General features: G+C 56.3%; 3 protein-coding genes and 1 pseudogene across 7 annotated transcripts in view; 2 read left to right on the top strand and 2 right to left on the bottom strand.

Annotated features, from left to right (window-relative positions):
- Nucleotides 1-625, bottom strand: part of DGCR2 (DiGeorge syndrome critical region gene 2) — an 86,927-nt gene extending 86,302 nt beyond the window's left edge. For all 4 annotated transcript variants that reach the window (XM_011958691.1, XM_011958693.1, XM_011958694.1 and 1 more), the window contains exon 1: nucleotides 14-625. In XM_011958691.1, the coding sequence (XP_011814081.1) occupies nucleotides 14-92 (79 nt within the window). In that variant the 5' untranslated portion in view covers nucleotides 93-625. The remainder of the gene's footprint in view (nucleotides 1-13) is intronic.
- Nucleotides 626-979: 354 nt separating this feature from the next.
- On the top strand, nucleotides 980-4,078 carry LOC105523737 (annotated as a pseudogene). The gene is made up of 2 exons (XR_001003636.1): nucleotides 980-1,090; nucleotides 3,083-4,078. The product of XR_001003636.1 is annotated as a testis-specific serine/threonine-protein kinase 1-like (transcript).
- A 5,086-nt stretch (nucleotides 4,079-9,164) lies between these two features.
- TSSK2 (testis-specific serine kinase 2) lies at nucleotides 9,165-10,970 on the top strand. Its single transcript, XM_011958690.1, has one exon. It carries the CDS (start codon nucleotides 9,750-9,752, stop codon nucleotides 10,824-10,826), a length of 1,077 nt encoding a protein of 358 aa, XP_011814080.1. The 5' UTR covers nucleotides 9,165-9,749; the 3' UTR covers nucleotides 10,827-10,970.
- A 1,785-nt stretch (nucleotides 10,971-12,755) lies between these two features.
- DGCR14 (DiGeorge syndrome critical region gene 14) overlaps nucleotides 12,756-22,887 on the bottom strand; it is an 11,091-nt gene continuing 959 nt past the window's right edge. Inside the window, exons 2-10 of the mRNA XM_011958689.1 lie at nucleotides 21,418-21,586; nucleotides 21,231-21,326; nucleotides 18,591-18,760; nucleotides 18,347-18,464; nucleotides 17,892-18,025; nucleotides 16,967-17,069; nucleotides 16,075-16,184; nucleotides 13,848-13,963; nucleotides 12,756-13,294 (exon numbers count right to left, since the gene is read on the bottom strand). Coding sequence (XP_011814079.1) covers nucleotides 13,015-13,294; nucleotides 13,848-13,963; nucleotides 16,075-16,184; nucleotides 16,967-17,069; nucleotides 17,892-18,025; nucleotides 18,347-18,464; nucleotides 18,591-18,760; nucleotides 21,231-21,326; nucleotides 21,418-21,586 — 1,296 coding nt within the window. The 3' untranslated portion in view covers nucleotides 12,756-13,014. The remainder of the gene's footprint in view (nucleotides 13,295-13,847; nucleotides 13,964-16,074; nucleotides 16,185-16,966; nucleotides 17,070-17,891; nucleotides 18,026-18,346; nucleotides 18,465-18,590; nucleotides 18,761-21,230; nucleotides 21,327-21,417; nucleotides 21,587-22,887) is intronic.

The raw sequence follows: 22,887 nt of genomic DNA, 5'->3' as shown, positions 1-22,887 counted from the left end.
TCGCGCGGCGCACCTGGCCGCAGCGGCTCGGTGACAGTGAGCACCAGCAGGAAGAGCAGGAGGAACGCGCCGCTGTCTGCTTTGGGCACCATTTATCCTCCGTTCATCGTCCCCGGGGCAGCTGCGTGACCCCGCTAGGAGGCCGGACCGGGCCGGACTGAGGGTCAGGGGACCGTGCCAAGAGGAGGGTCAGGCGGGGCTGGACCTGGGAGAGGCGCGTAGAGGCGGCGGGAAAGAGCTTCGGCTGGGCCGCGGGCTGGCGCGCACTCTCGGCGGCAGCCTTAGGTTCCGACTCCAGCTTCGCGCAAGATGGCTGCCGTCCTGCTCGGCTCCGCGCCGCGCCACCCCGCCTCCCGCCCGCGTCGCCGGCGCGGGCCAATGAACGCCAAGGTAGGGGGCGGGGCCAGAACCACAGACCTCCCCCCGAAGGGGGTGAGGCCTAAGGTCACGACGGCGGTGGGCGGGGATCTAAGGGCGGTGACTGAGGGGCGGGCTCTAAGGGAAGGGCGGGACCATACGGTGTGAGGCATGCCATTGGTTAAGCAGAGAGGCAGGGCCGGGGCAGGGGCCTGAGCGACGCGGCCTCGGAAGGTAGCAGCGTCTCCGGTCGCGGGGTAGGGGCGGCGGGCGCGGGACCACAAGGACAGACGTCGAAAGGCGCGGGGCATGGGGCAGGGCGCCGTGGGGTCGCGCGGGTAGGGAGCGGAGAGGACGAAGCGGGAACCTGGCTGGGACTCCAAGGGTCTTAACACCTGCAAGCTCAGGTCCGGTGAGCAGCCCAAAAGTGCGCCCCAAAGGGGTCTTTTTAAGGCCGAACCGCTGTGGAGGAGGGAGGGCCTGCCGGTTCTGAGGGTGGGGAAAGAGGGTCACCCTGTAAGGAACAGGAATGGCCTGAGGGAGTGTCAGGCAAAGAGATACCCGGAAGGCCAGGTCCTGGAGACTGCAGCGAAGCCGGCTCCCTGGAGGACCTCCCCGCACAATGGCGAGGGGAAGGCCACATGTGCAGGAAGGAAAGCTAGGCAGAGAGGAGGCTCAGCGCCCCTGCGAACAGTGCTCCAAGTGCCACCTCTCACCTGTCATCACCAACAGGGTGAACCTTGGAGGGCAGTGTTGGCAAAAAGAGTCCAGCTCTGTAAAATATTTGAAGACATTTCTTCTGAGCCAATATGTGACCAATAGCCTGGGACACAGTCCCAGGAGATCCTGACAAGTGTCCAAGGGGATAGGGCTACAGCTTGGTTTTATACATTTTAGGGAGACAAGACATCAGTAATGTAAAGTATACAGTGGTTCAGTCGGAAAAGGCGGGACAACTTGAAAGTGGGGGTGGAGGGGGTTTCCAGGTCATGCGGATTGGCAGCTGGTTCAAAGAGTTTATCTAAAGACGTGGAATCAATAAAAGGGACTGTCTGGATTAAGGGGTTGTGGAGACCAAGCTTCTTAAACAGATGAAGCATCCAGGTATCAGGCTGCACAGAGAAGAAACTTAATGTTTCTTATTAAAAAGTGCCAGACTCAGCCGGGCGCGGTGGCTTACACCTGTAATCCCAGCACTTTAGGAGGCCGAGGTGGGCGGATCACGAGGTCAGGAGATCAAGACCATCCTGGCTAACACGGTGAAACCCCGTCTCTACTAAAAATGCAAAAAATTAGCAGGGCATGGTGGCGGGTGCCTGTAGTCCCAGCTACTCGGGAGGCTGAGGCAGGAGAATGGCGTGAACCTGGGAGACAGAGCTTGCAGTGAGCTGAGATCGTGCCACTGCACTCCAGCCTGGGCGACAGAGCGAGACTCTGTCTCAAAAAAAGAAAAAAAGTGCCAGACTCCCGGGCACAGTGACTCATGCCTGTAATCCCAGCACTTTGAGAGGCCAAGGTAGGCAGATCACCTGAAGTCAGGAGTTCAAGATCAGCCTGGCCAACATGGTGAAACCATGTCTCTACCAAAAATACAAAAATTACCCAGGCATGGTGGCGCACGCCTGTAATCCCAGCTACTCAGGAGGCTGATGGCAGGAGAATCGCTTGAACCAGGGAGGCAGAGGTTGCAGTGAGCCAAGATCACGCCACTGCACTCCAGCCTGGGTAACAGAGCAAGACTCTGTCTCAAAAAAAATAAAAATAAAAATAAAAAAGGAAAAATAAATAAAAGGTGCCAGACTCTAGTTAATTCTCTCAGGAGAAAAGACCTTGAAAGGGATGGGGATTCTCTACAGAATGTAGATTTTCCCCACAAGAAACAGCTTTGCAGAGTGACTTCAAAATATGTGAAAGAAATCTGTTTTACAGTAAAATACTTGTTTCTTTCCGGGCCTGCTGTCATGTTGGTATCTTACTGCCACAGAGTCTGTTGTCAGTTTTCAAGTCTGTGTGTCAATGTTACCATTGCTTAGCTGTGCCTGAAACCTGAAGGGAGGAGGGATAATGAGGCCTGACTCGCACTTCCTATCAGGGCCTGAACTAGTTTTTCAGGTTAAGTTTGGAATGCCCTTGGTGGAGAGGAGGGGTCCATTCAGATGGCTGGGGAGCTTAGAATTTTATTTTTGGTTTCCAGGAGACAGTAGTTGGGGTGTCCCCAGCAGGAAGGAGAAGGAGGCTGTCCGGAAGAAGGAGCACCCAGAACGCACAAAGGCCTGGCAGTCGGCAGTCAGGGTTAGGGAAGAAGGTGAAGGAGCAGAGAAAAGGGGGAAGGGCCATGGCAGGTGGGGACCCAACCCAACCTGAGTGACATCCAGCCTGCACTACCAAGTCATCCCTGAGGGGCCCACGGTTCCACTTGGCTCCTGTGAGGAAGGGGTGCTCACTCCCTCTAGGTGGATGAGGCCAAAGTCAAATCCAAGGCTAGGATAGTCGTGTGACTCCTACTCCCCTAGGGCATAGCCTGGAACAGGTGCCGGATGCAGAGCCTGGCACAGCAGAGGGGCTCCACTGCAGAAGAAACAATAGCCACTGTCCAGTGCTGCCCCTGCTGCTTATACTGTCCTCAGAGCAGCCACCAGTGCTCAGGGTGGCATCCAGGCCCCGCCTTTGGCCCCCAGCCCCAGATCTGCCCTGGGAGCCCAGCAGGGCTGAGAAAAAAAACTAGTTCATCAAGTGCCAGTGAGCCCTGCCCAAGGACATGGCGTGCAAGATGTTCTACCAACTCTCCTTGGCCATTAAGTACTGCCACGACCTGGACATCATGCACCAGAACCTCAAGTGTTAGAACTTCTCCTCGACAAGGATTTCAACATCAAGCTGTTCTACTTCAGGTTCTCCAAGCTCTGCCTGCGGGATGACAATAGCCAACAGAGATTAAGCAAGACCTTCTGTGGGTCAGCGGCATATGCAGCCCCCGAGGTGCTGCAGGGCATCCCCTACCAGCCCAAGGGGTATGACATCTGGAGCCTGGGCGTGATCCTCTACATCATGGTCTGCAGCTCCATGCCCTAGGACGACTCCAACATCAGGAAGATGCTGTGTACCCAGAAGGAGCACCACGTGGACTTCCCACACTCCAAGAACCTGATAGACGAGTGCAAGGACCTCATCTAGTGTGTGCTGCAGCCCAACATCAGCCAGCAGGCTCCACATCCATGACATTCTCAGCCAATGCTGGGTGCAGCCCAAGGCACAAGGACTGCCCTCTATGGTCATCAACAAGGAGGGGGAAAGCTCCCGGGGAACTGAACTCTTGTGGACCCCTGAACCTGGCTCTGCCAAGAGGTCTGCCACCAAGCTGGAGTCTGGGGAAGAGGCACAGCCCAAGGGACAACCTGAGACAAAACCTGAGGGGTTGGCAATGCAAATGTCCAGGCAGTCAGACATCCTAGGCTTCCCTGGCAAGCCATCGGCCAGGGAGAAAGAGGAAGAGCCCCCCCCAAAGGCCTCCAGAGATTCACATCTAGTGAGCATTTGTGGCCCAGTATGCCAGCAGTGAATGAGATGGAGCTCACACCTTCAGGCCCAAGCTCTGAAGAAGTCAAGGCACAAACCAGAGAAGGAAGACAGTCCCAGATGAGCTGCTGTTTTCATCAGTTTCTTCTGTCTCCCCTTGAACTTCATAACCACATTGCTAAAGGAGCAATAAATCACTATATTAATGCAGATGCCAAAGTGAATGTCTTTGCCTCAACTGACTAGTCCTGGGCTCCCCTCCACGGGTTTCCCACTCAGATTGTGCTGTGATTCCTTCTTCACTTGGGAAAACACATCCCAGCGTGCCCAGCCCAGACCATGACCTCAGGCCCGTGCTGGGGCTGGGGCTGGGAGAGACCTGGAGGGGCAGGGGCCAGAGCTGAGAGGTGAATGAGGAAGCTGCTGCCTCAGAAGGGATGCCCCCGAGTGCGGTGCTGGGGTCAGGAAAGGACAAGGAGAGGACAGGACCAAGAAGTGTGCCAAGGCACCCCTGCAGAGGAGCGCAGGCTCTGTGTACAGTTGGGACTGAGGGTCTGGGCAGACCTGCCCTCTGCAGCCCCACAAGACTGCCAGTGGGGGTTGCAGGAGGCTGCAGAGGACAGGTGGCCAGCCTCTCAGCCACTCCTGAGCTCCCTACCCTGCTGGGCAACTTGTTCATTGTGCTCTGTCCACCACAGGCCTCCTGTGTCCAGCCAGCACCCAGCTTTCAACAGTGCCGGGGTCACCCCACCCTGTGGTCATTCTCCAGCCCAGGAGAAGTAGGAGGCTCTGCTGGATGGCCCAGCCACACTCCAGCCTGAGCATGTCCCACAGTCTTGTGTGGTCTTGACCATATCTTGTCCCCGTCCCAGCCTGTCCCCAGGGATGACACCCCTGCCAGCACTAGAAGTTGACACTGGCAAGTAGGATAGGCCAGGCAACCACAATGCATGCCTGGCCTGAGGACAGGGAATGCTGACCATCGGAGCCCCACAGGGGTCATGAGCCTAAAGTTGGCACCACTGGCTACAGTGTGCTGCATGGCCTGTGCATATCTTAGGCAGGGCTACCTCCCCATGGCCCCTTTCTCCTTGCCCCACTGTGGACAACCTTATGTGGGTCTAAGGCTTGACACACACACAAAGGACAAGCGCTTTCAGAATCACCTCTCCCATGGCCTCTAAGTGGATGGGGCCAAAGTCAAACCCAAGGCTACGACAGTCGTGCAACTCCCACTTCCCCCGGAGCAGGGCCTGAAGCAGGTGCTGGACACAGAATGTCAGAGCAGAGGAGCTCCACTGCCAGCAGCATCCATGATCACTGTCCACAGTCTACCTATGGTCACTTCTCTACCTCAGGAAGACCCCAACCTCAGCCCCTTGGAGAAGTAGGGTCCAGTGAGAGCCTGGACCAGCCCTCCTTCTCAAGTCCACCTGCCTCCTCATGCTCCCAAAGCCCCCTTCCACGTGGTTTAATTTCAGGCCTCCACCCCAACCCTCCCACCACCTCCAACAGTGTCCAGAGCCATCCCCCACCCAACCTGGCTCCCACTGCCCAGTGGGGAGAAACCTACCCTGGCCTCTGGGGTCCTCCTGTGGCCCAATGCATCCTCCCCTGGCCTCTGGGCACCGGGCCTCACCACTGTGCCCCCCATCACACACATGGCCCATAATCATCCAGGGAACTTGCCCCTGCAGACTCTGTCCAGCTCTCCAGGCTCAGCTGAGGGGCTGAGGCCTCCATAAAGCCTTCTAGGGGTTCTCAGCAGCCTGCCACTCTGTACTCTGCCAACAGGCCTTGAGGGGCCACCCTGTTCTTCCCACCAAGAAACTCATGGTGGAGAGGGAGCCCAGAGTGCTGGGATGGGGGCCCGGGTGGGACATCCTGAGGAATGGCTCTTGGGCCCTCCTCCCCAATTATCCCCACAGACCTGCGCTGGTCCTCAGAGGAGTGGCCAGCAAGCAGGTCTGGGAGCTTCACTGTAGCTCAGCCAGGTAAGCCCGGGTGGGAGGGGCTGCAGGAGAAGTTCCTGCTCTGCGCTTACAGCTGGAAACAGCTCAGAGAGAGTGTCTGAGATCACACTGCCCAGGGCAGGAGGCCCAGGTGACCCCTCCACAGGTGGCCTCGCCATGCCGGGCGACTCCCATAGGTGGCTCAGCCCTGGCTCCGACCCCTTCAAGGACCCTTAGAGGTGCTAGGACCAGGACCTCAACAGGGCCCTCCATGGCCTGTCCATGCTTCTGCCAAGCCACATCCCTTCAAACCGTCACATGTAATAGCCATCCTCATCCCCCTCCACCTGGCTAGTTCCTCAGACCTCAGCCTTCCCCAGCTTCCCAAAATCCAATCCCCAGTTCCCTGTCCTCACAGCACCATGGTTCTGAGGTGTGGCACAGCCACCATCGTGCACACACACTTGGCGTGATTGAGCCCCCTCGCCTCTGGGCTCCAGGAAGGCATGGGTGGTCTAGCTCATCAGTGTACCTCAGCACCCAGGGCAGATTCTCAGTGCTTGGGGGACAAATGAGTAAACAAGTGTCTACTTTATAAAGGAAAGGAAGGTTCAGAGGGAAGTGGATTTCTCAGAGTGTGTAGGTACCTGGCTCACAGGACTGCAACCCTAGGAGCAATGCTGGAGGTCCCCAGATCCAATCCAACCCTCTCCGTCAAACACACCAGGAGTCCCAGCCCTGTGTGTGCTTCCTGGATGAAGTGGCCCACTCCATGCCCGGGCAGCTCTGCCTCTGCACTGTTGACACCTGCCTCTTCTGGCATGTCCCCCAAGGACCAGAGAGGCGCTCGGGGGGTGAAGTAGAATGCACAAAAAGAGGGAGAAGGCATTGGTAGAGTCTAGCAAGAAGGCAGATATGCGGCCAGGGCACGGTAGCTCATGCCTGTAATCCCAGCACTTTGGGAGGCTGAGATAGGCAGATCACTTGAGGCCAGGAGTTCGAGACCAACCTGGGCAACAGGGTGAAACCCCATCTCTACTAAAAAATACAAAAATTACCTGGGCATCATGGTGCGTGCTTGTAATTCCAGCTGCTCGAGAGGCTGAGGCATGAGAATTGCTTGAACCCTGGAGGTGGAGGTTGCAGTGAGCTGAGATCATGCCAGAGCAAGACTCCACTGAAAACAAAGGGAAAGGCAAAGGGCAGGGCAAGCAGATATGCAGAGAAATGGCCCAGATAGGGCATTTAGGGGAGCAAGGGAAAGGGTCCGGGGTTGGTAAGTGGGAATTCTCATGCTCTTGGGTCCTGGCCTGCAAATTTTCATAGCCAGCCCCTTCTAGGACAAAAAAATGAGTGAAGTGCTGGTCATTTCAGCCATAGAGACTCCCAGGAGAAAAGAAACCATCAAACTAAAGCTATTAACCACCGATGCTACAAAGAGCTTCGGTGGGACTCCGGGAGGCTGTCACTGCTGGAAGGCAATCACTGTGGGCACATCGGCCCATCCTGCTCATCTGAGCCTCTCAGCTTGGTATCCTGACTTCGGCTGTCCTGTTTCTCCAATCTTCCCTAGTGACCTCCAAACACAGGGTGCTCCCTGTGTACTCCAGACAGAATGGGTTCACACAGCCATGCCAGGGCCAAGATGTCACATCTGCCTGACATGTCTTGCTCCTCTTGTCAACCCCATGGAGTCTGTTGATCCCCAGCACCCCAGCTCCAACATCACTTCCTTTGAAACCTTCCAGGACTAAACCCCACCTGGGAGCAGGCTTCCTCCCTCTCCCCCGAATGCTGAGCACACAGCTCGTCTGTCCCAGCCACTCCCTGTGGACCCAGGATGCCTGTGATGGATGACAAATGAACATCAGTCCCAAGCACCTGAGGAGACATGTACAGGATGCCACATTTCCCAAAGCACAAATCCACACACCAGCCCTGAAACAGGATGTTCACACTGTTTCCAGGTGCAAAAGGCAGCCCAAGATGCAGATGATACTCAATGTCAGGGTTCCAACAGGCGACTGCTGCTCACTCCACACAAAGGCCCAAACTGACATGACTCAGAACCCCCTCCTCACCCAGGTGTCTGCTCTTCCCAGTGCATGGCCTGGGCGCTCTCAGCCCCAGGATTCCCCAGCACCAGGGCCCATCCACTGACAGACTAGCAAACAAGACAGACCTGACCTTCCGTCTCCTGCTGATCCCGAGGCCCACCCTGGCCCAGCCTCCTGTCACTTGGTCGAAGGCACTGGCCCCGACCTTCATCGCAAAGCCAGTTCTACTCTGTCTCTCTCTCTGCCACTGACCATCTTAAAACGCAACTGGGACGGCCTTTCTCCTGTCTTGCACCTGCAGCAGCAGCCTGCCACTTAGAGAAAAAGTCCCGACTCCTTCACTTCCCTCCTACTTCCCAGCCACTCTCAGAAAAAGCCCTCTCTTCTCCCAGGCTCTTTGCTGCCCAGGTGCCTTCCTGCCGCCTCTACCCAAGGGAGGCCCTGCCCCACCCCTCAGACATGCAGGCACCTGCCCTGGACCCTGGGCACCCAGTTGGCGTGTACTGCAGCCCTGACCCACCCATACACAGGCCCTTGCTCGCTGGAGCAGCAGCGACTCACCTGCCCGGCTCTCTACCCTGAGGGGCCTGCCGCCTCCGCTCCCAAACACAGAGCTGCTTTCGTCTACCAGGCTTGGCACAACTGCCAGCCTGACTGGTCCAGGGCAGTCCCTCCCAGGTACCACTGTTCCCAGAACCAAGCCAGGTCCAGCTGCATTTTCTTGAGGCCCAATGACGAGAAGCAGACAAACTAGGAAAGAAGGGAATTTATTACTGTAACTGGATACAGGGAGAAGGCTGGAGATAATTCCACCAGACCAACTCAAAGTGTTACAATTTTCTTAGTGTTTATGTAGGTTGGGGTTATATGCCTACGTGCTAACAATCACCCAAGTCTACTGGGAACTGATTTTGTTTCAAGTAGGTCAGAGGCAAAAAAAAATGTTTGCTAAGTCTGATTAAAAGGGGCCCAGTGCCTTCAAGGCCTGTCTACTGTGGTACGGGTGTGATTATTTTGATTTTATCTCCTTTACAGCTTGGTCCAGAGAGCTGCCTTAGACTATTCAATGAATCTATTCAAACAGCTGCCTGTTACCTTGACTTGTCTTCAGATTTTGTCGACCCAAGATGGGTCCTGACACTAGGAATGTAAAACCGTTCCTATTATTTTGGCTGGCTCCAGCAAGAGAGAAGCCCATACAAGGCTCCTACTGACCATATGTTTCATTTCTAGCTTCAATGTCTGGGCGCTAATTTCCCTAGATTTAACTATGTGCTCAATGTTAAGGCAGTGCTGTGGAAATCTGTCTGTGTAACTGGGGTGCTACGCAGGCCTGTCTGGGTGACTGTCAGGGAGAACTGTCCTGCCACACCAAGGACACAGTCCAAGGGGGGCTTTTTTTCATAGCCCAAAGAAGCTGCAGGAAACCCACCCTAGTGAGACAAAGACCAATGCAGGGTCGGTCCCCACAGCCAGGTGATGGAAACAGGCTGGACATGGGCCGCCTCCCCTCCCACCTGACTTGTGTGACAGGGAAACCAATGCAAGAGCAGCAGCAGGGTTACCACAGTCCTATCTGGGGACAGGCTTCCTTCCAGCGGGTGGCGAGCAGGCGCTCCTGCCAGACCAGCCTGGCTTCCATGGTTCCAGGAACCCTGTTCCCCCTCAGTCCAGTCCCCGCCCCCACTCCTTGGCTTTATGAGTTCATTCGCTGAAGTCACCCAGAGACAATGCTGAGTGTTCCACCCCTGAGGTGAAGCCCCGCCCAGCCGAGCCAGACACCTCCCTAGTGTAAATGAGGACAATGCCTGCTGGCCCACGTGATGGGGGGATGTAGACGGCAGCGGCGCCAGTCGCTCCTGGCACCATGGACGATGCCACGGTCCTAAGGAAGAAGGGTTACATCGTAGGCATCAATCTTGGCAAGGGTTCCTACGCAAAAGTCAAATCTGCCTACTCTGAGCGCCTCAAGTTCAATGTGGCTGTCAAGATCATCGACCGCAAGAAAACACCCACTGACTTTGTGGAGAGATTCCTTCCTCGGGAGATGGACATCCTGGCAACTGTCAACCACGGCTCCATCATCAAGACCTACGAGATCTTCGAGACCTCTGATGGGCGCATCTACATCATCATGGAGCTCGGCGTCCAGGGCGACCTCCTCGAGTTCATCAAGTGCCGGGGAGCCCTGCACGAGGACGTGGCGCGCAAGATGTTCCGACAGCTCTCCTTGGCCGTCAAGTACTGCCACGACCTGGACGTCGTCCACCGGGACCTCAAGTGCGAGAACCTTCTCCTCGACAAGGACTTCAACATCAAGTTGTCTGACTTCGGCTTCTCCAAGCGCTGCCTGCGGGACAGCAATGGGCGCATCATCCTCAGCAAGACCTTCTGTGGGTCGGCGGCATATGCAGCCCCCGAGGTGCTGCAGGGCATCCCCTACCAGCCCAAGGTGTACGACATCTGGAGCCTGGGTGTGATCCTCTACATCATGGTCTGCGGCTCCATGCCCTACGACGACTCCGACATCAGGAAGATGCTGCGTATCCAGAAGGAGCACCGTGTGGACTTCCCACGCTCCAAGAACCTGACCTGCGAGTGCAAGGACCTCATCTACCGCTTGCTGCAGCCTGACGTCAGCCAGCGGCTCCACATCGATGAGATCCTCAGCCACTCGTGGCTGCAGCCCCCCAAGCCCGAAGCCATGTCTTCTGCCTCCTTCAAGAGGGAGGGGGAGGGCAAGTACCGCGCCGAGTGCAAACTGGACACCAAGCCAGGATTGAGGCCCGACCACCGGCCCGACCACAAGCTTGGAGCCAAAACCCAGCACCGGCTGCTGGTGGTGCCGGAGAACGAGGACAGGATGGAGGACAGGCTGGGTGAGACCTCCAGGGCCAAAGACCATCACATCTCCGGAGCCGCGGTGGGGAAAGCAAGCACCTAGCATGACGATGGCCCCGTCGTGTGTGGTGGGGGTTGTGGTGGGGGCCATGGCGCAGTCGGCCTTCACATTAACTAAGTAGACAGGTAGGATCTGAAGAAGGCACAGGTGCAAGTAAAATTCGTCAATTAAACCACTATTTTGATTGCGTTCCATTAGCGTTCTTCCACTTAGTAGCAAAGACGTTCTTTACTGACCACCAAATAAACCACAGGGTGTGTACAAGCATCCAGAGTGCCCAGTGAGGAGTGCTTTTCTCTGGGACTCAGCCAACCGCCCCCACCTGACACACAGTAGTCTCTGGCCTAGGAGCACGGGACAGGTGCTCAGGTACAGGCAGACTCCTGGTGTGGCCTCGCCTTGTGGGGGACGAGAGAGCCTCTGCCAGGGTCCACCTGCCAGGCCCACACTGTCTCCCTCTGACCTGGCCTCCTCCCCAATGCCCTGGGGCTGGCCAGCTCCAGGGGTCCACGACTCCCCCTGGCCTCCTGCAGTTCAGCCCACTCTAACCTACCCCCACTCCCTCAGAGCCCCTCGCTCAGCATCCTCCTCTTCCTCTATTTCTCAGTCATTTGAGATTTCTGTCCTCAGCCCTCAAGTTCCCTGCCCTGTCCTCCAGGGGCAGCCCCAGCTGAGACCTCCCGGTGTGCCCTCCCCACCCAGTGGCTCTGCAAGCTGCTCAGCAGCCCTTGGTGATGGTGCACTGGCCTGTCTTTTGTGCTTCCTGCTGTGTCACCCATTGCTCCCAAAGCATGCAGCCCACTTGCTGGCCAAGTGCTCGAAGTGGTCAGCACCTAGACAGTGCTCCTCTCCCTCCCCACTTTCTGGGGACTCCCCTAGGACAACGTGCACCCTTTCCTATGGGATAAAGCACCAAAGGCCCCACATCCCCCACCCATTAAGAGTCCCATCCTACCTGTCCAGCAACCCTACTTCCACCTGCAGGTCCCAGGGCACATCTGGAACTCAACCACCCCAGGAACTTGCAGGAACTCACTATGGAGGAACACAGGTTAGCAGTGGCCCCAGGCAGATGGCAGAGATCAGGCCCTGCATCAGCCTCCAGAGAACTTCAGCACTTAGGAAAAAGGACCACAGAAGATCGCCTAGCACAGGCTGGGCACACTCAAAGCAAGAAGGATGCCAGTGTGAGCAGAGGCCAGGTGTGTCCCTGAGCAGTGAGACCCCTACCCTGAGTGCACAATCTGTGACCTCCACTTGAGGTCTGGGGGCCAGACCTTGGTGTTGGGCCCAGCTTGGCCCCTCTACCTCTGCAGAAAGCAGGCACAGGACCGTCAGGCCACCAGACTCCTAGGGGTCAGACACCCATATCCTTGGTCAATGGGCAAGTGTGCCCGCAGTGCACAGAGGACCTGCCAGTTCTGCATGGAGCCTGGGGCCCACATTACTGTTATCTGGGAGCTCCTGTTGGTGGGAGAGACAAGGTGAGGCCGGGGCCAGCAGCAAAAGATGGGCAGTGACTACAGCAGAGAGGTGAGCGGGACAGTCCCACCCCATGATCTGGAAGCCAGGTGCTGGGAGAAGGTGGCGGCTGAGATCACCTGATATGCAGCCCCTACACAGTCCTATAACCAGTGCACCTCACAGCGGGCAAGCCCAGAGTGGAGGCTGCAGACCTGGGCCCAGAACTGCAGGTGAACCTGAGAGTACAACTTCCAAAGGCTCCATTTCTCCTTCACAGCCCCCCAGAGGAGCAGAAAGCACAGGAGGATGTGAGCTCAGCTCAGAACACAGGTTCCAGGTGCTGCAGAAAGCGATGCCAGAGTCATCCAGTGCCCCCACAGCCACCCCACCTGCAGCTTCCTCACCTGGGGGGCCCCTCACTTCAAGCCCTGTGGTCCTGAGACACGATGTAGGCCCCAGGGCAAGGCTAGGGCTTGTGTGGGGAGCAGGATGGAGAGGCGACCCCCAGACTGTACCAGGTGTTCTTTAATGACACTTCAAGGTGCTGATTAAACAGCAAACAGCTTGGCAAGGCCCTGGGATGTGGCGTGGGCATGTGGGTCCTGTGCCAGCCTGGCCCCAGCACAGCCCCTTTCTCCAGTGGCTCCTGGCGTAGTCAACAGCTTTGGCCCAGGCCTGGGCCCCGAGAAGGCTGGAGTCCTCTGCTGGGTGTACAGCTGCCCTGCAGGCTCCATGAAGCGTCTATGGGCCCAGCCCAGGCCTGGCTCTAAAAGAAGTCCGAGGCTTTGCGCCGGGCAGGGAGCTGCAGCAGGTTGTCTGTGATGGAGGCCGGGTCCTGCGTGAGAGGGGTGCGTGTGGCAGAGCCAGGCGCTGGTGTGCTTGTGGGGGTCTGTAGCCCACTGGCCGGGGTCTTGAGGTGGGTGGAGCGTGCTGGGGATGGTGTGTAGCTGGCCCGCAGGGCTCGGTCTGTGTATTTGCTGGCCGTCCTGCTCACGAGGCGCTGTAGGGCTGGGGACATGGCTGGGTTCAGGCCTTTGGGAGTGAGGCTGGGGTGAAGGGATGGACGAGAGAGGCAGGGTTAGGTGGGCTGAGAGCTGCTGGCAGCAGGGCCTCCCTCCGCTCCCAGGAAGAGCTTGGGCAGAGACACAGTCACTCTGAGCTGAGGAGGACGGCACTGCCGGCATGGTAGCAAATGTGGGGGATCCCTGAGGTCAAACAGCAGCACTCAGGTCAAACCTGAGGTCAAACAGCAGCACTGCCCTTGGCTGTGGGGTGGACCCTCACCCCTCTCCAAGGGGAACGATGACCATCTCCACAGGGCTGATGAAAGCTCCCAGCAGGACCACATGCCTAAAGATGCCTCTTAGGGATGGGCCAAAGAGGACGTAGAGGAAAAAGAAGATGGAGGGGGCCTCTCATCCTGTCCATGTGTGGCCATGCTCTGGATAGAGGAGCTGCCACAGTACCCACTGCGGAACCCCGCGGACCTGCCCTGGACTCTGCCGCATGGGCCATGCATCCACACCATCAGGGCAGGGGCCAAGCAGGAGCAGGCCAGAGCCACCCTCACACTTCCCCACCAGCCAGGCGGCCCCTCACCTGGCCAGGTTCTCCGTCACTCTCCGCAAGGCTTCCTGCTTCTTGGCCCGGTTCTTGGCGGCAGCCTCGTTGGCCATCTTCAGCCCCAGCCGCTCCCTGCGGCCCGGCTCCAGGATCTACAAGGTAGCAAGCGTGTGGGTAGCTGTGCCAGGCCTGCCACATGCCAGGCAGCCCCTCACACAGAAAGCCACTGTGGTGGCTGTCAGCCTCTCTTTGTTGCCTACAAAACCCCCACAACCCACCATCACCTCCCACTAAAAGCCCCTGGAAAGCCCCCAACCCCGCCTGACCTGCCCAGGGCCCTCACCTGTCTTCCTGTTCCTCCCAAAGCCATGCTGCCCTCTGACAGTCTCTCAGGAAAAAGAGATCTGTTTCAACGTTTCCCTGATTATCAGAGTGAACATCCCCGTCTTATCGGCACTCTGTATTTGGGCGCTTCCCCGTGTGTCTGTGGCCTATTTTGCTCTCAAGGGGCTCATTTTCCTTTTCTGCTGCTGTCACTCAGAAGACCCTCACCAAGACCCTGGATCAAGTCAACTGCGCTACACCGTTCATATGTGTTTTCAGTTATTTGCACTTGTTTCATTTATAACATTTTCTGCTGTATTTGTTATTTTCATCTGTGATTTCTTCCTTTGCCTTTATGTTTAGAAAGTCCTTCCTAACTTAAGATTAGACTACAGGCTGGGAGTGGTGGCTCATACCTGGAACCCCAGCACTTTGGGAGGCCAAGGCAGGAGGATCACTTGAGCTCAGGCGTTGGAGACCAGTCTGAGCAACATGACGAGACCTCTTTTCTACACACACACATACAAAATTAGCTGGGTGTGGTGGTGTGTGCTGTTAGTCCCAGCTACTCAGGAGACTGAGGCTGGAGGGTCACTTGAGCCCAGGAGCTCGATGTTACAAGGAGCTATGATTGCACCACTGTTCTCCAGCATGGGCAACACAGTGAAACCCTATCTGTTTAAAATAAATAAATAAATAAATAAAGGCGAGGCACGGTGGCTCACACCTGTAATCCCAGCACTTTGGGAGGCTGAGGTGGGTGGATCACAAGATCAAGAGTTCGAGACCAGTCTGGCCAACATGGTGAAACCCCATCTCTACTAAAAATACAAAAATAAACCAGGCATGGTGACGCATGCCTTAGTCTCAGTCAGCTGGGAGGCTGAGGCAGGAGAATCACTTGAACCCAGGAGGTGGACGTTGCAGTGAGCCAAGATTGCGCCACCACACTCCAGCCTGGGCAACAGAGCGAGACTCCATCTCAAAAAAAAAAAAAAAATCAAACTAAATACTCGCCACTATTTTCTTCTAGTTGTTTTATGGTTATTGTTTTTACATGTAACCTTTTCACCTTTCCAGAATGTATGCTGCTACACATCCTAAGGACCCAGCTTCCTTCATTTCTAAATACTCTGCTCTTCAGTGCAATTTGAGTTGCCATCTTTATCAAGCCCTAAATTCTGGCTTGGATCATGATTTCAGAATTTCCATTGGCCTGCAGACTCGGGAAGCAGTGGCGGGCGCACCTCGGAAGCCCCTCAGCCCTTGCCTTATACTCTCACATTTCACAGCACAGCATCCTCTTCATTATCCCTCTCGCACGTCTGCCTTGGTTATCCTTGCATCCCAGACAATTCAGAACCAGAGTAACCAAAACCTCTCCCCATGTTTTGTCTGGACATGGGTTACCTCTACTAAGTACTCTGGGGAAAGCCCCGCAGTGGTACGGGGAGGCCTGTTGCATCTGACCCAGCCCACGAAGAGCCTCCCTGGTTTGTGCCGGCTCTCACACACTCCACCCTGACCACTCCTACAACACCAGGCTTGAGCCGTGTCATCCAGCATGCCCCAGTCATGTTCTGTAACTAGGGGCCTTCCTCTGCAAGCACACAGCCGCGTCCCATGGTCCTCAGGCCTGCAGAGCTCCTGACGTGTCTGTGACTATCCTGCCTCACTCATGAACAGCACTTGGCCTCCAGGATCCAGAGGGCCCAAGCCACTCCCTGCCTTGGTGTCTCAGCCCTCACACCCCCAAATCCCTCTGTGACAGGTCCACCCACCCACACCTGCCTTCGGTGCCCTGGCATTCAGAAAAGCCAGCACTCTGCCTGTCAGCAGCTGGGGGCCGATCCCAGTGCTCAGTCCTGAGCCACAGGCACTCAGGGCTCTAGAGGTGTCCACCCCGGTCACACACGGTTCCCCCATCACCACCACCCACCTTGAAAGCTGGGCCCGGTGTCCTGTCCACGTAGGGAGTTTCTGACCCTTCAACTCTCAACGGTGTGTTCTCAACCTCCCCCCAGGTCATCATTGGGGACTCGTTCACACCTGCAAATAAAGAGCCCAAAACCATCTCAGGCCAGAGGACTCCCCACCACCCTCGCCTCCAGTCACAGCCTGTTCACCCAATGTGCATCCCTGCTAACATGAAGGCAGGCAGCTAGCCCTCTCTCCTTCCCCAGGACGCCGGAACCCTGGCACCTCCATCCTCCGAAAGGGAAATGCCAAGTTCCTAGCAGGCCCGAGGCAGGCTCGAGGCCCTACAGCCATGTGCTTAGCCTATGAGCCTCTGGGAGGCCTCCCCCAGCCACGCAGGAGACACTCAGGACTTCCAGGGCTCCCAAACCTCCTAGAACCCCAGGCAAACCTGTGGTGCCTTCATATGCCCTGGCCTGTGACACAGCACCAGCACCCAAAAGCACAGAGGCCAGAGTGCAGAAGGGGCACCCACGCATGCCATGGGACCATCTGAGTTTCACCTGCCCCCTGAGGTGCCGAGCCTCCCTCCCTGCAGTGCTAGGTAGACTTAGACTCATAAGCACTGTGCACACACCCCCACTTGCTGACATCACAGTAAGGACCAGGACAGGACACATCACCCCAAGATGTCTTGGGTCAGGCCTGCCTGAGAGTCCAGCCCGCCCACGGCCCCAAGCAGCCTGGACACCTGGCCTCTAAGGCCTTGTACAGACAGGAGACCAGGTCCCTGAGTTACACAAGGTGTGGGGCAGGCCAGGTGGAGGCCAAGAGTGGCCAGGGCCGACTGAGAAGTCCACCTCTCCCAGGGAGTCCCAGCAGTAGGCCCACTTGCCAGTGGGCACTTTTCTCACCAGGGGCAGGAGAAGGAGTGGCAACAAATCCAAATCCACCCACTCGAGGGGACTCCTGGGGGATCAGCTCCTTGCCATCGGGGCCCACCTTGCCCTGTTTGTGCTGGAACAAGCAGAGAGGCTGGCATCAGGGGGACTGCAGCCCACGCTCGACAGCGGGCTAGTGGGCAAACACGTGGGAACATGCTGGAAACACTTCCTCTCTTCAAGGCAAGGCTGGGGCTCTGGGGCTGGCGGCCTTCTTGGAGAAAGAGAGGGAGGGCCCCTGCCTCAACCGCCCCAAAGACCTTGAGGGCCTGTCAAAGTGGGCACCCGAGCGAGGGAAGCCCCTCCTCCCATCCAGGGAGGTGCCAGGGCTCAGCTCCAGCTGCACCTATCCCAACGATTCCAGAGGATGCTGACGCCAGGCCCCTGCAGGGGGCAATGCTGACGACAGACAGGACTTACGCTCTAGTCTCTTCCTGCCTTCCCCACTTCAATCCTGTGACCACCACAGTCACTGTCAGAGAGTGTCCACTCGTCTTGCTCCCAGACTCAGAAAGCCTCTGCTCTCTGCCAACCAAGGGCCTGTCCCACCCCAGCCACCCCCCGGGACTGGGCTCCCTCTGCTGCTCGCTGGCTTCCCTGCCCCCAATGTGCGCGTGCAGTGGCCAGCATGGACTCACTCCCAGCAGCCCCTTTTCTCTCATGCCCCTGCCATCAAGGGAGCTGGCACAGATCTGGACCTACAGAACGTGTGTGACCAAGGCAGTGTTCAATGGAAGCCCACTGGGGCTGAGGAAAGACTCAGGACCCTGCCGCACAGGGACGCAGATGGTTCCACTCACTGAGCTCCGCCAAGCTCAAGGACATGGGAGAGATCGTGCCTGCCCCCAGGCAGCCCTGCCCCGCCTGGCGCATGTGACCCTGCTGACCTGCCACTCACCTGGGCATTAAGGGCGGCTGCCTGCTGGAGCTGGCACCTGCTCAGGGCTTGGCTGAAGGGGTCCCTAAGGAAGCGTGTGTTCTTATGCACCACCTGCCGGGGCTTCTTAAACAGCTGCTCCTCATCAGGGACACCTGGCAGATGAAGCAAAGGTAGCAGCAGGTGTCAGAAAGGCAGCAGCCTAAGGAGCATGAGGAGCTCGCTTCTCGGCCAAGTCACTCCCAGATGAACAGAAGCACTGAGCAGAACGCAGGCCCTGGTGCCGCTGGAGAGGGCCTCACTCACTGCTGACCTCACACAGACCTGTCCACTCTGAGACAGACCAGTACCCCTCGGAGGCCCAAACTCCAAGGGGGCACAGACATACACACCTGGAAGGCTGCTCCAAACACAGAGCCAGATACACGCAGCTCTACCCAACACCTCCCCATCTGGCTGCCAGGCCCGCTGCTTACCCTCTGGATAGTACATGAGGGAATTCTTGGCCTTGTACTTCCAGGTCTCCACACCAGCCTGGCTGCTCTCAATGGCCTGGTGCTCTGCTGACGGGAGTTCAAGATTATCTTTCTGCCTCTGCAATCACATGGGGAAAAGTGGGGGTCAGAGATGTCCCTGGGCATTGTACCCACAGCCCTGGGGCTCCCCCAACCACCACAGAGGGTGCCTACACCTATGTGACACCCAAGACCCCAGCGACACCTTCTCAAACTCCTCCTCAGCCTGGTAGAGCCAAGCGTGGCGTGCCCGGCTCCTCTCCTTGGCCACCTCCATGATCTCCTGGAAGGAGGCATTGTCCTCACTCGTGTAGCGGCTCAGGAAGACATCTAGGCTGGGCAGTGGCTCCTTCTCCTCCTCCTCTCCAGCCTCTCCTGCTTAGGGGTTGCGGGAGGAGGAACACAGCACCCTTTGCAGTCAGGAAAGAGGACGACACCCAGGCCCAGGAATCACAGCCCCCAACATGCGGTGCTGGAACCCTCTCCCCTGGTCCTGGCTTCTGCCCATGAGAGCCCACACTGCCAAGGACTCCCCACGGGGGCAGAATCCGCCCACCCTGACTGCCCAGAGAGCCTTCAGGTGGTGCCCTACAGATGCAGGGCCAGCTCCGCTCACGTGCTGGATGCCAAGGGAATGACATAGTCTGATTCAGACTGGAGGGAGCAACACAGGTGTTAGAGCAAGAGCTCGTGATCACGGGCAGGCTCCTCCCCCACCAAAGTGGTGCCAGTCCTGTGGGATGTACCTCCAAATCCTCGGGGGCTCTCCCTCACTCCCTAGGATTTCCATACTTTAACCACTCTTCTCTTCCCGGCACCTGTACTACAGGTGGGTGGTCATCGCCTAATCATCCCGACCTGAGAGCCAGCCCCAATTCCAGGGACCCCATATGACCCGGTCCTCTGGATGGGGCCTCACAGGTGCTAAGCCACCATCCCAAACACCTCGACACCAACCCTGCCACCATGGAAAGTGGTACCCCCACTGAGGTGGTGCCCTGGCGCTGCGTGTGGTGGTGCAAACTTCAGTGGGGCCACCTGGAGAACTTTGCCTTCGAGTCCAGTGACAGTCCTGACCACCTGCTATACGCGAGGCTATGCACAGGCACGGTGGCTACAAGTTCAAGACCCAAGGGATGAGGACAGGGGTCAGAGAGATAAGAAGTGAAACCCTGACCATCGCCGAGACCTGCAGAAGTGACTGCCTTTGTGAGCCTCAGCTTCCTCACCTGTAAACGCGATGATGGCTCCTACCACTTAGGTTCTGAAAAGGATTCCTGTATTTACTGGCATGTAGGTATATAGGTATTGAAAATCTACAGATTGGCTACGTATGATGGCTCACACTTGTAATCCTAGCACTTTGGGAGGCCGAGGTGGGAGGATCACCTGAGCTCAGGAGTTCAAGACCAGCCTGGGCAACATAATGAAACCTCATCTCTATAGGAAAAAAAAAGGAAGAAAAAATCTACAAATTGTCCTGCGATGCACAAGCTACATTTTCAACAGATAGTCAAGTTTCAAGGACAACAAGGACTGTGTTAATGGCCGAAAAAGCTGGATTGTAAAGTAAAAAATATCACGTTTGTGCAAACATACAACACATCTGTGCTGTTCCAGCACACTGGAGTCTAGAAACTGATAGGAAAGAGCATCTCATTCGTCTATACGTGCACTGATGTTCTACTACTGATTACAAGAGGGCCTGACCATGCGGAAGTCCCATGGCGTGCACAACACTTACATTCAACAGGACTCGGAGTGCCCTTCCCTAAACGGACTCCCCCATCAAGTCACGATGTTACCATATACACCTGTGTGTCCCAGCAAACATGCTGAAGATGACAACTTTCATCTGTTCCACGTGTACCTGTGCAAGGCCCACAGTACCACGTGTGCTGTTCCCAACACAGCATACAGATGAAAGCAAAATAACGCTTCTGCTCTTGTGCAAGGGATGCCAATTTGGGAAAGGGACCATAAATAGTAATCCCTTTAAAATGTTATGTCTTGGCCAGGCGCGGTGGCTTACACCTGTAATCCCAGCACTCTGGGAGGCCAAGGCAGGCAGATCACCTAAGGGCAGGTGTTCGAGACCAGCCAGGCCAACATGGCAAAATCCCATCTCTACTAAAAAATACAAAAATTAGCCAGGTGTGGTGGCAGGAGCCTGTAATCCCAGCTATTTGGGACGCTAAGGCAGGGAGAATTGCTTGAACCCGGGAGGTGGAGGTTGCAGTGAGCTGGGATCACACCATCGCACTCCAGCCTGGGTGACAGAGCGAGACTCTGTGTCAAAAAATAAAATATAAAGTAAAATAAAATAAAATAAAATGTCTTGTGATGAAAAACCAAAGCCAGGCTGGAAGCCACAGAGCACCAGTGGTGTTGTGACTTTACAGTGGCAGGTCAAGAAAGGTTTCTCCGAACAGGTAACATCTACGCAAAGATCTATAGAAAGAAAAACAGCGAGTCATGCAGTTATCTGGGAAGTGACCAACATGAAGGAAACAAATGAAGAGGCCCTGAGGCGTCTTCAGGATAGTGACAAAAGGGGCCTTCCAACATCCATGAAGCCCACAGGGCAGGGCTGGAACACAGCAGAAAAGCCAGTGAGAGCTGGTGAGAGTCCCATTTCACAGAGGCGAGTCCACGTGTGGGAGCTGGACCCAGATGTTTTACCAGTTAGACCAATGTCCTTTGACTTCACAGGCTGCTATTTAGGCAAGACCCCTCAGGAACAAGATGTGACCTGCAGCCCTCTGGAGCACCCCCTCAGGGCCTCACAGACTAAGATTCCCAGGCAATCCTGACCAGGTGACTGAAAGAGGGCATCCTCACTCACCATCCTCCGGGCCTCGGCCGTGGGGCCTGGGCTTGTTGCCCACCACTCCAGTGCCTGCATGCACCTCAGGGGTTTCAAACGTGGCTGGAGTCACATCTAAGGGAGGAGAGGGGGATGAGAATTAGAGCAGCCTGAAGCAACAGTTCAGCAGGCTTTCCCCTCTCCGCTACCCACAGGGTCCTCATACAGGGCGGCGGGGGCTCCCGGGACATCTTGCCCAAGGCAGAGCCAAATTTGATGGCAATCTGACGCATCCGTTCCAAGTCTCCATTCTCCTCGGCTTCCAGGTACTCCTTCTGTGCCTGGAGCTTCTCCACATCAGGAAAGAAATCCCTCTGGATGACTGTCTGGAGGCCCTGAAGGAGAGATCAGAATGAAGGTCAGAGGCTGGGCACAGTGGCTTATGCCTGTAATTCCAACACTTCAGGAGTCCAAGGCAGGTGGATCACGAGATCAGGACTTCCAGACCAGCCTGGCCAACATGATGAAACCCCATCTCTACTAAAAATACAAAAAAGTAGCCGGGCGTGGTGGCAGGCGCCTGTAGTACCAACTACTTGGGAGGCTGAGGCAGAAGAATCACTTAAACCCCAGAGGTAGCGGTTGCAGTGAGTCGAGATCATGCCCCTGCACTCCAGCCTGGGTGACAGAACAAGACTGTCTCAAAAGAAACAAACAAGAAAGTTGGAGTTACGTCTGGGCGCTCCTGCCTCACAGTCCACTCCTTCAAATTCTGCTTCCCCAGTGATTGGGACTGGCTTGAGGGAGCTTGAGGGCACTTTCTAGCCAGGTTGAGCATCCCATATGGTTGCCATGCTGCAACCTCTAACATCATTAAACACTCTTCTGATGTCCGTGAAACTCTTCTCTCTCGCCCTTGCTAACTGGTCATTCTCATTCTCCATTGTTGGCTCCCCACCAGCCAGACCAACGTGGGTGTTGTCACTTTCATTCCACACATGACTTTCTATTTCCAATCTAAACCTTTTCCTGGCGGGACATGGTGGCTCACGCCTGTAATCCCAGCACTTTGAGCGGCTAAGGCGGGCGGATCATCTAAGGTCAGCAGTTCGAGATCAGCCTGGCCAACATGGTGAAACCCTGCCGCTACTAAAAATACAAAAATTAGCCAGGCGTGGTGAGTAGTCCCAGCTACTCCGCAGGCTGAGGCAGGAGCGAGACTCCGCCTCAAAAAATAAAATAAAAATAAACCTTTTTCCTGAGTAACTTCAGCCAGTCACTAGCACCGGCTGAGATTCCCAAGTCTGCACCTCCAGCCAGACCTTGCTCCCGAGCTGCCTATTGGGGCACCCAACCGTCCGTTAAAGCCACCCATCTACATATCCCAAAAGGTATCCCGAATTAAACAGGTCTAAAACCAAACTGACTTCCGCCAATCCCCGTTTCAGCTCCTCCTTCTGTGAGCTTGTGGTGGGGCGACGGTCACTCGAGATGCTGTCACAACTGCAGGCTTCTTCCTGGAACCGCAGCATTCATACTTGCTGCCACCGCTCTTTAGAAAGCCCTCTTTGCGGCCGGGCGCGGTGGCTCAAGCCTGTAATCCTGGCACTTTGGGAGGCTGAGATGGGCGGATCACGAGGTCGGGAGATCGAGACCATCCTGGCTAACATGGTGAAACCCCATCTCTACTAAAAAA

Source organism: Colobus angolensis, unplaced genomic scaffold (genome assembly GCF_000951035.1).
Source record: "Colobus angolensis palliatus isolate OR3802 unplaced genomic scaffold, Cang.pa_1.0 Scaffold471, whole genome shotgun sequence".
Lineage (NCBI taxonomy): Eukaryota > Metazoa > Chordata > Mammalia > Primates > Cercopithecidae > Colobus > Colobus angolensis.
Note: the sequence above shows the minus strand (reverse complement) of the source record. Positions and strands in the feature narration are given on the sequence as shown.